General features: G+C 43.7%; 1 protein-coding gene across 1 annotated transcript in view; it reads left to right on the forward strand.

Annotated features, from left to right (window-relative positions):
- STXBP2 (syntaxin binding protein 2) overlaps positions 1 to 14,700 on the forward strand; it is a 49,228-nt gene that overhangs the window by 12,890 nt on the left and 21,638 nt on the right. The window contains exons 2-6 of the mRNA XM_056851414.1: positions 7,546 to 7,595; positions 11,475 to 11,556; positions 11,875 to 11,951; positions 12,275 to 12,353; positions 14,553 to 14,656. Coding sequence (XP_056707392.1) covers positions 7,546 to 7,595; positions 11,475 to 11,556; positions 11,875 to 11,951; positions 12,275 to 12,353; positions 14,553 to 14,656 — 392 coding nt within the window. The remainder of the gene's footprint in view (positions 1 to 7,545; positions 7,596 to 11,474; positions 11,557 to 11,874; positions 11,952 to 12,274; positions 12,354 to 14,552; positions 14,657 to 14,700) is intronic.

The raw sequence follows: 14,700 nt of genomic DNA on the forward strand, positions 1-14,700 counted from the left end.
AAGAACATGCCAGATTGAACATACCCAGTTCCTTGAAGAAGGACTCACCTGGTGGACAATCAACAGCCATCACTCCAGGGAAAAACCACTTCACTGGTTTGCAGACATACGATTACTATGGATGCAAGCCTGGTGGGTTGGGAAGTCCATTACCCACTGGCCATGTACAGGACACATGGACCAAAACAGAATCCAAACACAGCATTAAAACTTTCTGGAGTTGAGTGATCTGCTTAGCCATATGCCATTTTCAAGAGAAAGTATAGAACATGAATGTCTGCATAAGAGCAGACAACAATACAGCCAAAGCACATGTGAATCACCAAGGAGGGACCAAATCAAGATTATTACAGCAGGAAGCAGCATGTATAATGACGTGGGCCGAAAAACACATAGCCTCGATAAGAGCAGAATACATTCAAGGCTGACTTAAATGTCCCAGCAGACTGGCTAAGCAGGAGCCAACTAGATCTGGGAGCGTGGCACTATTTCAGGAGATAGTGAGTCACTTTGGTTGCCCACAAGTAGATCTGTTTGCAACAAGAGACAATGCCAATATACCAAGATTCTTCTCCTCATTCATGTTCCCTCAAGCAGAGCAAGTGGATGCCCTGATGGTGCTGTGGCTGAGAGGTCTCCTTTATGCCTTCCCTCCAATTCCAGTCATTCCCAAAATGCTGCGCAAAATCAAACAGGAGAAGGTGGAAGTCATATGTGTGGCTCCCAGGTGGCCATGGTTCTCCAGTCTAGTAACCCAACCACCATTAGAACTACTAATAGTTCGAACATTCTAATGCCTGGCCCTGTTTCACACCCAGGCCCTTCATGATTGCATCTGATTGCCTCAAAATTGAGCGGCAGATGTTGTTAGCTCAAGGTTTTCCCGAGCAGGTTGTTCACACAATATTATTTGCACATAGACCATCTACATCATGGGAAGGCATATGTGAGATGGTCTAGTTGGAAGCAATGCTAACCTCAGTCAGCAGGTCTTCTCCAGATACTTCAATTCTTACAACATGTTTTGTTTCAAGGTCTTAGACCAAACCCCATACATAGACAAGTAGGAGCCCTGGCTTCAATAATTATGAATATAGATGGTTTCCCCATTTCAATGCACCCAATAGTTTAAGGGCACATCATTATCCAAATCCACCAACAATTCCAAGATTCCCAATGTGGAGATTTCATGTAGTGCTGCAGGTTCTGATTAAACCACCGTTTGAGCCATTCTCAAGTTTCTGACACTTATAGTACTGTTCCTAGTGGCAAGTACTTCAACAAGAAAAATATCCAAATTGGGAGCACTGTCTATCTCCATGGGAGTATGCATCTTCCATAAAGACATGGCGGTCCTACAACCAGATCCTACATTTGTGCCTGAAGTGAATTCAGTCTTCCACAGGGCACAGGAACTGATCTTACCATCCTTCTGTCCTAGTCCATCACATCCAAAAGAAAAAAACTGGTATTCACTGGATCTGAGCAGAGCCTTGCATACACACATTAGAAGAACTAAACCAACCAGAAAGTCAGAGGCATTGTTCGTAGCATATCACCCAGTAGTGTGGGGCAAAAAGGTTTTTAGGACTACTCTTAGCAGGTGGCTGAAAGAGTGCCTAATCAATAACCTACTCATTGCAAGGCCTGAAGGAATCCTGCCTGAAGGAATCATGGCACATTCTACCAGAAGTGCATCTACCACAGCAACCTTCCATACAAATGCCTCAGTGGAAGACATATGCAAAGCAGCGACTTGGACATCCAAGCCAGTGTTTGTCAGGCACTACAAAATGGACACTGTGGCAGCAGCAGATGCATCCTTCAGCCAAAGGATGCTGCAGCAGGTGCTCTAGACAAGCTTGTGTCTATGATTGGCAGTCAGGACCCTTCCACTGGACTCGTAGCTTTGTGGCATCCCAAACGTGCCAGGATGTCCTCCTCGTTTCTAATGAAAATAGAACATTGGACTTGTCATGAAGGTTCCTTTTGTTTAAGAATGAGGAGGACATCCTGGATCCACCCAAGGTTGTTGTTTTTTTGTCTCCAATGGTGGGGGAAGTGTCTGCCAACAGGATGTAAATTTGTTCTTATAGAATACTGATTGGACTTCTCCACAGTGGCTTTCTTTCTGATATTGCCTCTCAGTAGCTTACTGTTATTATTACTACCTTGATCCCCATTGGCCAGGTCTGTATTCACAGGTGCATATTCCATGGTTCTGTGATATTTCATCTGTGATATTTCTGTGAAATATTCCCCCCACACACATATACACAGTGTATCAAAATAGTCTTTGGTCGTTCTCTTGCTTGTCTTTCTTCCCTGTTACTCTACTTTCCTCTCAAAATGTTTCTTCCAGTGGTTCTGACTAGAGTCCTCAATATTGTGAGTCTTAGCTCTTCAGTAGTTGATAAGCTTTTGAATAATGCTTTAGATGAATGTTCAAAGTGTTTCATATTGATATTTATTAGTACATTTTTATCCTGATCTTATCCTGGTGTAGTGGTTAAGAGTAGTGGACTCTAATCTGGAGAACTAGGTTTGATTCCCCACTCCTCCACATGAGCGGCAGACTCTAATCTGATGCACTGGGTTGGTTTCCCCGCTCCTACACATGAAGCCAGCTGGGTGACCTTGGGCTAGTCACAGCTCTCTCGGAACTCTCTCAGCCCCATCTACCTCACAGGGTGTCTGTTGTGGGGATGGAAAGGGAAGGTGATTGTAAGCCAGTTTGATTCTTCCTTACGTGGTAGAGAAAATCGGCATGTAAAAACCAACTCCTTCTCCTCCTCCTCCTCCTCCTTCTCCTCCTTGTTCTTCTTGTCCATTTGTTGCTGCTTCAGTTTTTTGGGTTGCCCATGCCACCACCAGCTTCTCCTTCTACTAGCCAGCTGATTCAGGGTGGCTTGGATTGGAAAGCAGGACAACTTTCCCCACTATGTTTCTTTTGTCTCTTGCTATTTCTGGATGCCGTTTCAAACCCTTCCAAGCAATGGTTATGGGGGTTGCTAGGCATCTCCCAAAATGGCAGTCATGGTCTTGCAACATTATTTTGTGAGACTGGCTGTGTTTAAGTTGTATCTGCACAGGTCGGACATAATTTCTTCAGTTCGTAAAATCTCTGATTTTTATTTTAAAGTTTTTGGATTTTTCAGAAAGCTTGAGGAATTCCTGGGTTTATTGAAAATTCTCCCTTCTCTGTCCATGGCACTATTTTGTGGATTTATTGAACAGCATTCTAGGGCCATATTCAGAAATGGATATACGGCAGATGGTGGTCTAACAGCTGTTCAGGGTCTCCCTGAGCATTTCCCCCTCTTGCATAGTTTTGATGCTGTTCTTAATCAGAGCTTTGGTGTTGGCAGCTGAATTCCTCTAGGTTTCACTTTGCTACAGCGGCTTGTTTTATGGCCTAGTTTTACATTCTTCAGCTTAGGTTCTGTCATTTATTGCCATAATCCTCCAAACAAGTGCTACTGGTTCTTCTCAGTTCTACCTTTCCTTTCCTTTTATCCCTTAGAAGCTCCTTGATCAATTGATCTTGAGCAGCATATATCTAGTGTTGGAGGGATACAAGGACTGAAACAAATCTTGCCACTGACAATGTAGCCTTGGGGTCCCTATCACTTAGTAAAAAAGGCATTATGTCAGTCACAGAGGCATTGGATTTGTATATTAAAAGGGGGGAAATATAGTGCGATCGAAGTTCCTCGTAAAAGCGGCATTCCAAAAGGGCATGGGCTAATGAGTCAATAGAGCCAGAAGAGCAAGGGCAGATCCTCAGTTCTACCTGCTAACTATCATGTGCATGTGTTTTTATGTATGTAGTTGTGAGCTGGGCATATCAAACACTTAAAACACCTTGAATATTTGACGAATTAGAAAGGATTTAACACGTTAGTTAGTAATGTTGCTGAAGATCGTAGTTATCTGGTTTGAGATCCAAACTTGTCCAGACCGTATGCTTGGTTGAGTTTTGAATTGAGTACTGTGACCTTAAGGTATTGTTCAGCTTCAAAAGTAAAACAAAACAAGCTTCTTGATGTGTACAAATCAACAAAATGCCCTGAGAACTTATGTTCTGGTTACCTAGAAATCCCACTACTGAAACACAGTGGGAAAACTGTGTTGGAAGTAGCAATGTCTAGCATGCAAAGGAATTGAGAAGAAGACCCAAAAGGGGGCGGGCAAGTGGTCAGCTAATTAGGGCTGTAAGGCTAGAGACCTTTCCAACCTTTTCACATCTCTTGTCTGTCCTTAAACTGATATTCTTAGGTCTAATTTCCTGCTTCTTCTGGGAAGTCACTCTACTCTCTCTATCCCTCCTTAGCTACTTAGACAGCCAGAAGCTCTGTCTCTCAGCTTTCCTATCCAAAATGTAGTTCCCTCAATAAAGAGCAACTTTATCTTTAGTCAGTGAGTCTGACACTTCTCTGCGTTAGCATACTGCCAAGAAAATACATGTTTCAGAGTCCTTGGTGGGAAACCACCATGTCAGTGTCTCAAGGAACCACCCAAAATGAGCAGAGAGGGATTTGCGCACGGTGACTTGAATAAGCTGAAGTAGTTCACAGTCTAAAACCTTTTTTGTCCGCCTTCTTCGAAGTTGAACTATCCTGCCTCTAACTACTTTCCGCAGGGCTGATTTCTACAGAGGGTTTTTTTTCTGTGATGGTCATGTTCCTGTGATGGTTATTGGTCAGTTCACACTTACAGTGGAGATTCCAGACACCACAGGGTAATCTGTTTTTTTCACCATTATTAACCTTTTCACAACTGATATGCATCGCACCCACATACACACGCTGTTGTCCTGCTGCCATCATGAGTCTCTACCTACTCTTTAAAAGAAACGTATCGCAGTTCTAAACCCTTTTTTCTTAAAACCTTGCATTTGCTCAGTTGCGGTGCTGAACAAGACACTGGGGCAGATCCCCTCGCCCAATCTCACTCTAATTAATTTGATCCCTTCTATGTTTGGGCTCCATTGTAGTGCTGAACAAGATACTTGTGCCATTTCCCCTCCCTCCTCCTTGATTTTGTATTGCCAAACTAAAGTAACTGCACTACAATATTGTCCTGACCCCAGAATATTAAAAAATAACAACCGTCAGGCAGTGAAAAGGGGGGGGGGAAGAGTGCATTTTTCCTTCAAAGACACGATGTACCATCCCTTTCAGACACACACAAAAAATTGTCCAATAAAGGCATCAGGGGAAACTTTGGGAGTTTTTCTAGGGTTGTTTTTTTTTAAATAGAGGGTTTTTTCCAGAAAGAATGGGCTTTTCATAATTGGTGCAAGAATGGAGGACAATGTTATAGGGAAATGGAAAACAAAGTGCATGAGTCAGGGGTCTGAAACAGGGAAACAACTCCGTGTGGAATCAGCCCTGGTTAGTAATATTATTTTCCATGTTGACTTCAGGGTTAAAACAAATATTCAGGTTATTAGGAAATACACAGTAGCTTGTATCCAGCCATGCAGTTCCCCCAATGGGTTGACGTTTCCATTTGCAGAAGAGGGGCTGTCCGTTCCTGCTAATTCCCCCCTCCATCTGCAGACCCCCCCCCTCTGTCCCCTGAGATTTTCCTGAGGGCCCACTGATCTCTTGGAACAATTTTTTTGGTAGTGTGCAGGGTGGGCTGCAGGAAGGAGAAGCAGGAAAGTCCTTTGCAAAGTCCATAGATGGTTGGATATATGTCATTATTTCCATCTGCTAATTCAACTTTAAAATTTAAGTGAATCATTGGATATCTGACAGTTGTGGTTGAAGAGGTTCTCCAAGCTGGCTGGTACCATTAGCAAAGGAAATACTTCCTGTTAATCCATAAGAAGTTTATGGCATTTGCCAATTATTAGAGATTAGAGTAAATTTACAAAATCCAGCCTCTGGTTTGTATGGAGATGAAATTGGGAGCCTTGATTTTTAATTTCTGACTTCCTCTCTGGTCAGTTGAGTCGGGGGTATTTATTGTGCAGTCCCATGCAGAAGCACTCTAGTCTAAACCCATTGCTTTTAATGGTCCAAGGTTGGAGCAACCCTGCATAGGATTATACTGTTAGGTTTGCCTTCCAACACAAGAAGCAAAGGTGAAATTCTACCGTACTGTTATTTGTTACAAGTTTCTTCCCCTCCCAGTACCTCACCTCTTGATGCCAGAGAGGTATCTACCCTCCTCCCAGGTTTATCAAAAGCATTTGCCACACAGAGGTTTCTGGAAGACTTTGGTTTATTTGTTTATCATAAGCTGTCACGTGTCCCTTAGAGCGTTGCCCCTTTTTGTTCTTCTGAATGAATGTTCTCAGGCTTCCAGAGGGCCTTGCCAGTGGTGCTGATGCGGGATCTTCCCACATGAGCTGTCTGTTCCACATGAGTCTGTTGTACAAACAGTTTACCGGAGCAACTTGTGTTCTAGCCACAGGAAAGTGGCAGGCCACACTGCTCTTATAATGTATGAGTAATGCCTTGTGTGTCTCATTAAAGCGGCCTGTATCTGGGAGGTTTTCTGGTGAGTAGTGTTGGAGTGCAATTAAGGTACGTTGGCATTACAATTCTGGGTATTGTTAACTCTGCACCTGTTTGAGATGCGCATTGCCTGTCCTCAGTGGAAGTGTTAGCCTCTTGATTTGTGATTAGTGTTGCCAATATACAATATCTGGAGTGGACCTGGCTTCTCCCCAGAAGTACTGTTCTTTAGAAGGGTGCACACGTCCCTGTTCTCAGTCCTCTACTTTCACAGTTGTTGACCCACTGAATGCAGAAGGGTGGGATGAGGACAGAATGCAGCTCTTGCTTTGATTGGAATCTGTGTCATTTCATAGAGACCGATGTCCCCAAATTATGTCCCATCTAAAAAAATGGTGATGTCACATTAGATTAAGTATTTGGCTACTATAACAGAGGCAGGCCGCTCGCATCAGATCTTCCTTCTGTTATCTCCAAATCACTCGAAAAGAATAGCAGCTTCAAGGTTGGAGGGTGATTTGTCTCTAGTGCCACAAAACCCAAGGTAAATGAGGAAAGCACCTACATTTTGCTTTATATGAGCACTAACATTATATATTGAAGAAGAAGAGTTGGTTTTTATATGCTAACTTTCTCTACCACTTAAGGAAGAATCAAACCGACTTACAATCACCTTCCCTCCCCCTCCCCACAACAGATACCCTGTGAGGTAGGTGAGGCTGAAAGATCTCTAAGAGAGCTGTGACTAGCCCAAGGTCACCCAGCTGGCTTCATGTGCAGGAGTGGGGAAACCAACCCAGTTCACCAGATTAGAGTCCGCCGCTCATGTGGAGGAGTGGGGAATCAAATCCAGTTCACCAGATTAGAGTCCACCACTCCCAGTTCACCACTCCAGTGGCTCTTAACCACTACACCACGCTGGCTCTCTGTAGTTGATTACTATAATCCACCAAAGGAGTCTGCCCTGATGTTGTGAGGTGCTGTGAAGATTACCAAGTACAGGAAAAGGCCAGTTATTCTAATGGCAATAGAAGGCGTCTCAGTATTAACTGCGAGCTATTTTTTTAATTTTCAGAAATCCTGAATGATGTCATCCGTAGCATGAAGAAAGATGGCGAATGGAAGGTAGGCGTGTGTTGCTGCAGTGTTGGGGGAGCTGCATATGGCTCTCAGGCCTGATGTGTGTGTGTGCCTTCAAGTCGCAGCCGACTTATGGCGACCCCTTTTGGGATTTTCATGGCAAGAGACTAACAGAGGTAGTTCGCCAGTGCCTTCCTCTGCATAGCAACCCTGGTATTCCTTGGTGGTCTCCCCTCCAAATACTAACCAGGGCTGACCCTGCTTAGCTTCTGAGATCTGACGAGATCAGGCTAGCCTGGGCCATCCAGATCAGGGCTCAGGCCTGATACAACCTACTAAAAACTTTAAATACATCTTGAAGATAATCTGCAAATAAGGGTATTGTCTGCCTTTGTGGAATCCACTGTTTAACTACGGTGTCACAAAGATAATATGGTGGCAGGTGTTCACTAGACCTTTTGTATCCTTGACTGTGGGCAGTTAAGGTTCTTAGAAGTACCCATAACTTTTCCTGATGTGAAGGTGCAGGCCAGGCCAGCCATGAAATTACTGGCTGCAGACAGATCAAAGAGGCTATTGGAATTAGCTTTGCCCCACTGGTTCTGCAAGGGCTTAATGTCACTTATAGGTTGAGTGTGTTTGTTTTCCCCGAGGCCTTCGGTACTTCACAGCTCCTATTTGCTGCATCTGTCACTGGAGAGATACATGTTTGCTGGAGTCAGTTTTGTGTGTTCCTAACTTCTAGTTGGTACTGATAGTGTAGGTTGAATTAGGGAGCATACTTAGGAGTTACCTTGCCCCACATATTAGATTATAACCACAGGTTATAAGAAGGCAGCACACCCTGAATTTATAAGCTCTGTAGAGTGTGTTTATTATAAATTTCTTTAGGATCTTGTACATTTTAACTAATGTTAATTTTTAAAATCAAGATTTTAACTTTCCAATAGTTTACACTGTCCTTTTGTTTTGTTTTGTTTTTGTTATTGTTGTTTTTGTTTTGAGGAAAGGAGGTAAGAGCTTTGGTATAAAACACCTCCAATATTTCATACTTCTGGCATCACTTTGAGGTTTGGGATTTATTCATTGATGGATTAATTTATATTTTATCCCTCTTTTCCAAACAAAAAATTTGTGTAATGCCCCTATCAGTTGTATAATCATACGCAGACACACAACAGACCAGCAACAAATATATTCAGTGGGTCAAAACGGAAAAGAGCCAAGTAGATCAGAGCAAAACAAAGAAATCAAATATACGGTGACGTAAGTAAGTCTGTGCCTGGCACATAAATGCTAGTAAGTTAGTTGCCATGTAAATCTCCCAAGGAAGGTTATTCAAGAGATGATCAATCACCTGCCTTGCATCAGGTGATGGGAGTAGACAAAAGCAGAAGGGAAAAGAGTTTCTCAAAAAGTACCACATTTTATTAGAGCCCAAATGCGTTTTAGAAATAAGCTTCCTTCAGGGACAATCTATAAGCATAAACCTAAAACAGTCAAATAGCTAACATACAGCTGCAAAATTTGAACGAATTGCAAAATGTCTGCTGTTCACAAATTATTCATTCACAAACAAGATAAATTTGAATTTACTTTGGGCTCCAATAATAAAAGGCATTTCTTGAGAAGTTAGTTTCTTTTCTGCTTTGGTCTTCATACAGTGCCCCCCTCCTGATTTAATTCATTTATTCATTCATTTATTAAAATATGTATATTCTGCCTTTCCTCATAGTTCAAGGCAGCTGACGAGTCACAATTAAAACATTACAATTTAAAACCAAGAATGATACCCTCTCTCCCCCAAAATATTTATTCCGCTTATACCCCGTTAAAAGCACAGACAAATAAAATGGCCTTACAGCATCTCCTGGAGGCTTCTAATGATGGTGCTTCCCTCCTAGTTGATACTGAGTAGGTCACCTCAAGTGAGGCCCCAGGCAGTAGAATGTCAGCCAAAAGACTAGTTGGTGCAAGGAGGTAGTCCTTTAGATATGTGGGTCTTAGGCCATATAGGGCTTTAAAGATCATAGCCAGCACCTTGAACAGGACTCAAATCAACTGGTAATTTTTTTTGAGGGGGTGGACTAAAGGGCCTTTTAATGAATACAGGGGCTTGTGGTTCTTTAGGTATCCTGGGCTCAGACTATTTAGAGCAGGGTGTCGAACTCAATTGTTACGAGGGCTGGATATGACATAAATGTCACTTGGTTGGGCCGGACCATGCCTTGCCAGCCCAGATCGAGAGTGGGGTGGGGTGGCTGTCTCAGCTGGCTCATGGTCCGGATAAGAGCTCTCAAGGAGCCGGAGTCGGCTCACGGGCCTCATGTTTGACACCCCTGATTTAGAGTTTTGTATGACAAAACCAGCACTTTGAATTGTGCCCAGAAACAAACGGAAAGCCACTGTATTTCTTGGAATACAGAAGTCATACTTTCCCTACAGCATATTGCTTACAACAGCCTTGCTGAAGTATTTTAGACCAGTGCGGGTTTCCCAGAGGTCGTTAAAGACCGTCCTACATAGAGCACATTAGAGCAATTTAAACTTGGTGTGTCCAGATTATGGATAACCAAAGCAGGATCAGCTTGGTAAAAAGGTGTTTGTTGCCATAGAAGCAATTGTTGGAGCCAAAGCACCCCCAAGCCATGAACCTGCACTGGGGCATCCCATGGCACAGTTGCCAAGGAGCAGAACTAAATTCCTGCAATACCAGCTTTTGAAATGTACCTTCCAAAGAGAAACAAAGCTAAAGAACTATCAGTCTTGATAGGATAGCATAGTTGACTGTATCAAAGCCCGCTTAAAGAGCCTGAACCATCAACAAGATAACACTCTCCTTGTTTTTATCCTGGTGTAAATTACCAGTAAGAATGACAAAGATAGTTTTGGTACCAAACCTGGGCCTGAAGCAGGATGTAAATGGGTCAAGATAATCAGCCTCCTCCAGAAGTGCCTGGAGTTGTCCAACCAACACATGTAGTAACGTGTTGCTAAAAAGGAAGACCTGAGAACAGCCAATAGTTTGAGCAATCCTGAGAGTCCAAGGAGGGTTTCTTTAGGACTGGCCTAATGAGCGGCGGAGGCTAATCTGGTGAACTGGATTTGTTTCCCCACTCCTACACATGAAGCCAGCTGGGTGGCCTTGGGCTAGTCGCACCTCTCTTAGAGCTCTCTCAGCCCCACCTACCTCACAGGGTGTCTGTTGTGGGGAGGGGAAGGTGATTGTAAGCTGGTTTGAGTCTCCCTTAAGTGGCAGAGAAAGTCGGCATATAAAAACCAACTCTTCTTCTTCTAGGCTGCTGAGACCCTCATCCCAAAGAGGCATTTATAATTTCCTAGACATGTCACTGTCTCCTGGATAAGTGTAATTAGGTAACAAGAGTAAAGAGGATAAATGGTAGGCTGGACCCCTGCAAGCACCCTGTACACCTCTCAGGTTGCAATGACTGAGACTCTGGTGCCTGCGTTGTATCAACAGCGATGTTGAAGTCACAATGAATGCAAATAATTTATCCGCAGAGTGCCTCGTAAACACATCACAGTGGTATGTTGAGATGTCAATAAAGTTTTAACCCAGTCTACACCAAGCAGGTTCTTTGGGATGCTCAAAACAGCTCCACCGGGCAGCTCTGAGCAGGTGCGTGGGTGGTGGGAAGCAGCTGGAATGTAAAAGAGGTGGAGTGAGAAATGTGAGTAGGCTGGTCTGCTCAGTTTTCTGCCCAGTTCTGAAAAGAGAATGGAGGCTTGATGGCATTGTGATATAGGCAGGACACCAGGATTTAAAATTCTAGTGCATAGAAAGAAGCGGGATGTAGCAGACGGAGGAGGAGTCAACATGTTCCGTGCTACTTCTGCCACCATTCACAAGTACCATGCTTCTCAGTTGAAAAATGGACCACTAGAGTCTCTTTATTCCTGCAGGTACTCATTATGGATCATCCCAGCACACGCATTGTCTCATCCTGTTTTAAGATGTCAGACCTCCTGGCCGAAGGAATCACAAGTGAGTGACTTTAGCAAGGCTCTTTGTGCTCTGCTTGATCTTGTGAGCAGGTACCTCACTTCTTGTCTACATAACATTAGCCCCCCCCTTCCATCCCACGAATGAGGGATGTCAATCCAAGCTCAGCTGGATCCTCAGGTTGCTGTCTAGCACCATCCCAACACACTTGCAATCTGGTTCACTCAGCATCTTCATGCCGTTGGTTTGTATGTTCACGTCACCCCCATTTTCAGCAGCCTTTGGGAATTGTTTTGCTCCTTTGTTTCTCTTGCAAACCATCCCAGATTCAACCACCTGATACATATTTGCTTTCTGCAGTTATCGAAGATATTAACAAACGCCGAGAGCCCCTCCCCAGCCTCGAAGCCATCTATTTGCTCAGCCCCATCGAGCCGGTAGGTCCTCCGTCTCTGCATCCATTGGGATGGCTGTCTGCCAATTCCTGGAGAAGGAACAAATTTATTGGTAGGACTGGTGGGGGTGGAGGGTGCATGTGTATTTGTGTGCATGTATACACACACATTGGCTGTTACTACTTCCTGGGGTCTTTATGGACTTCATGCAATTTCCACAGGACAATCAATCCTCCCTCAAGTAGTGTATGAGTGATGGTGCTTGATCGCTGATTTGGAGTATGATCTTGAAGCCAAGGGAGGCTAGTGGGAGAATCTCCAGGATGTGCGTTCTTGCTACTAACACACCATTTTCCCCTCTGCAGTCAATTCGCGCTCTGATAAATGACTTCAAAGGCAGTCCCACCTTCTCGTACAAGGCCGCTCATGTCTTCTTCACTGACAGTAAGTTGAGGGCTGCTTTCAAGCATGCAAGAAAATGCTAACTGGGAAGTGAGAGGTGATATGATTTGGGGGATGTAAGGTGCTTTGAAGCTCACCAGGGAGTTCCTGGGATCCTTACAGCCACTTGCATTCCCAGGGAAGTGAGCCATACAATGCAGCAAGAGGTCAGAGGGAACAGAGATGAGTTTCCACAAAGAGAGAACCATTTGCTCTACCTGCCAGGGCGGGCAAGATGGATAGTTGTTATAAAACATGATCTGGGTACTGAGATCTGTGGGAGATGCGCCCTGGGATGATTGGGAGATTGGGGTTCACCTTCTCAGGTGGGGCAAGTTCCCTAAATCTGGATTGGGTAAGAGGCTTCCCACCAAAAAAGGCAGGAAGAGTTAAAAGATCGGAAACATCCATTAGTGTTTGTTCAAATGCTAGAAGTTGGATTCCCCTGCATGGAGCCAGTGACGGTCAGGATGTGCATTTGTTCCATGGACATACATTGGGGATGTCAGGGGTAACTCTTCTGCATTATTAAGTTAGTTTTATTCTTTTCCTTAGATCTGTAACCAGTAGGCATGATAGCTATTTTCCCTATCTTGTGCTCTAGCTTAGCACGTAGCAATAAAGTTTTCCTGTTTAAGAGAACAGACTGTGATTCAAACTCCTCCTCGTGTGCCTTAAGCACTGTCTGACACTCAAGCATGCACACACTGGAGAAGGGCTGAAGTACAGGTTGAGTATCCCTTATCCGGACTGCTTGGGACCAGAAGTGGTCCGTATTTCAGATCTTTCCGCATATTGGAATATTTTGTAATTTTTGCATATACATAATCAGATACCTTGGGGATGGGACCTGAATTCATTTATGTTTTATATACGCTTTATACACATAGCCTGAATGTAATTTTAAACAATATTTTTAATAATTTTGTGTACGTTGAACCATCAGAAAGCAAAGGTGTAACTATCTCACCAGAATACTTGTATAAGCTGTTAAACAAGAGCAACAACAAACAAACAACGATAGGCTTTCAGTCTCCGCCTATGCTGTGTACACTGTGTTTTATTTTTTTTAGGTGAGAGGAAACATTGAAAGCAATTCTGCCTGCATGCTGGCTCGAAGGGTCCAATTTTCGGATCTGTCCGAATATAGGATGTCCAGATAAGGGATACTGTACCTGTAATTGGGAAACGCTGCCCTTTGTACTTGTTCAGAGGCAGCCTTTACTAGTTTTCCCCAAGTCACTGGTAGCGTGGGAGGCTGGATTTCTAACTTGGGGTGGTGGCACGAAGGAGAGGAATACACTTTACATGCACACGAGCATGCTACATGCATGTAAGCATAGACAGACCCAGAGTGGGTTTAGAATGAGAACCCCATTGTGGAATAGGAGAGCACCTTGCAGCATGGACTCCCCCCACTGAGAATGTCTGGCTTGTGTGCTGTGCTGCTCCCTCCATGAGGGGAAGTAGTTAAGCAATACGAAGGACATCCTGTCTTAAAATGCACTCTACCTACAGGCCTTTGGCAGCACACCAAGTGTATATTGTACCATTGTGTTAAAAAAACCCAATTCTGCCCTTGATTGAAAAAATGAAATCTAGCCAAGAATTCTCTGTATGCCAGTTTTTGTTGAATGATACTATTCCTGAAGTCACTTTAAAGGTGGCGGAATCTTTGATGGAAGTTGTCAATGAAAGGACTAAAGTCTAATCCATATTTAAATTGAAAATGTATGGACAGCGAATTTTGTGTACCGCTTACACCATGTTTCTGAGTATAGGCCAATAAAGATTGATTGATTGATTGTACCATTGTGCAATTTCTTGAGAGATCAACCGCAGGGTTCCATGGATGTGGGGCCCCCACTGTGTATATCTGAACCATGAAAAAACGAATATCTGTCCAGCAGAGCTCAGAGAGGACATTTCTCCTTCAATAACAGCATTTTTTATTTGTTGGCTGTGTAGGCTTGTTGAAGCTTTTTGTGGATTATCTGTACAAAACTAGGAATCTTTGTTATTTAGTGGGACATGTAGTTGCAGGGGGATCATGTAAAACACTATTTTGACACTGTTTGGGGAGCTATAAGGGTGGGCATATTACTATAATTTTACTGTGCAGTAAAGTGAAGTGGAGACAGGAGGGAGGAGTATTTCTGTAGAGCAACAGGGTAACACTAACCTCCTCTCATTCTCTTTCAGCCTGCCCAGAGAACCTCTTTAATGAACTGGGCAAGTCTCGAATCATCAAAGCCATTAAAACTCTTAAGGAAATCAATGTTGCTTTCCTTCCCTATGAGTCACAGGTGAGGAGAGGGGCAAGCAGAGCATGGGATGTATGAATGCGGGC

This window comes from Euleptes europaea, chromosome 1 (genome assembly GCF_029931775.1).
Source record: "Euleptes europaea isolate rEulEur1 chromosome 1, rEulEur1.hap1, whole genome shotgun sequence".
Taxonomy (NCBI): Eukaryota; Metazoa; Chordata; class Lepidosauria; order Squamata; family Sphaerodactylidae; genus Euleptes; species Euleptes europaea.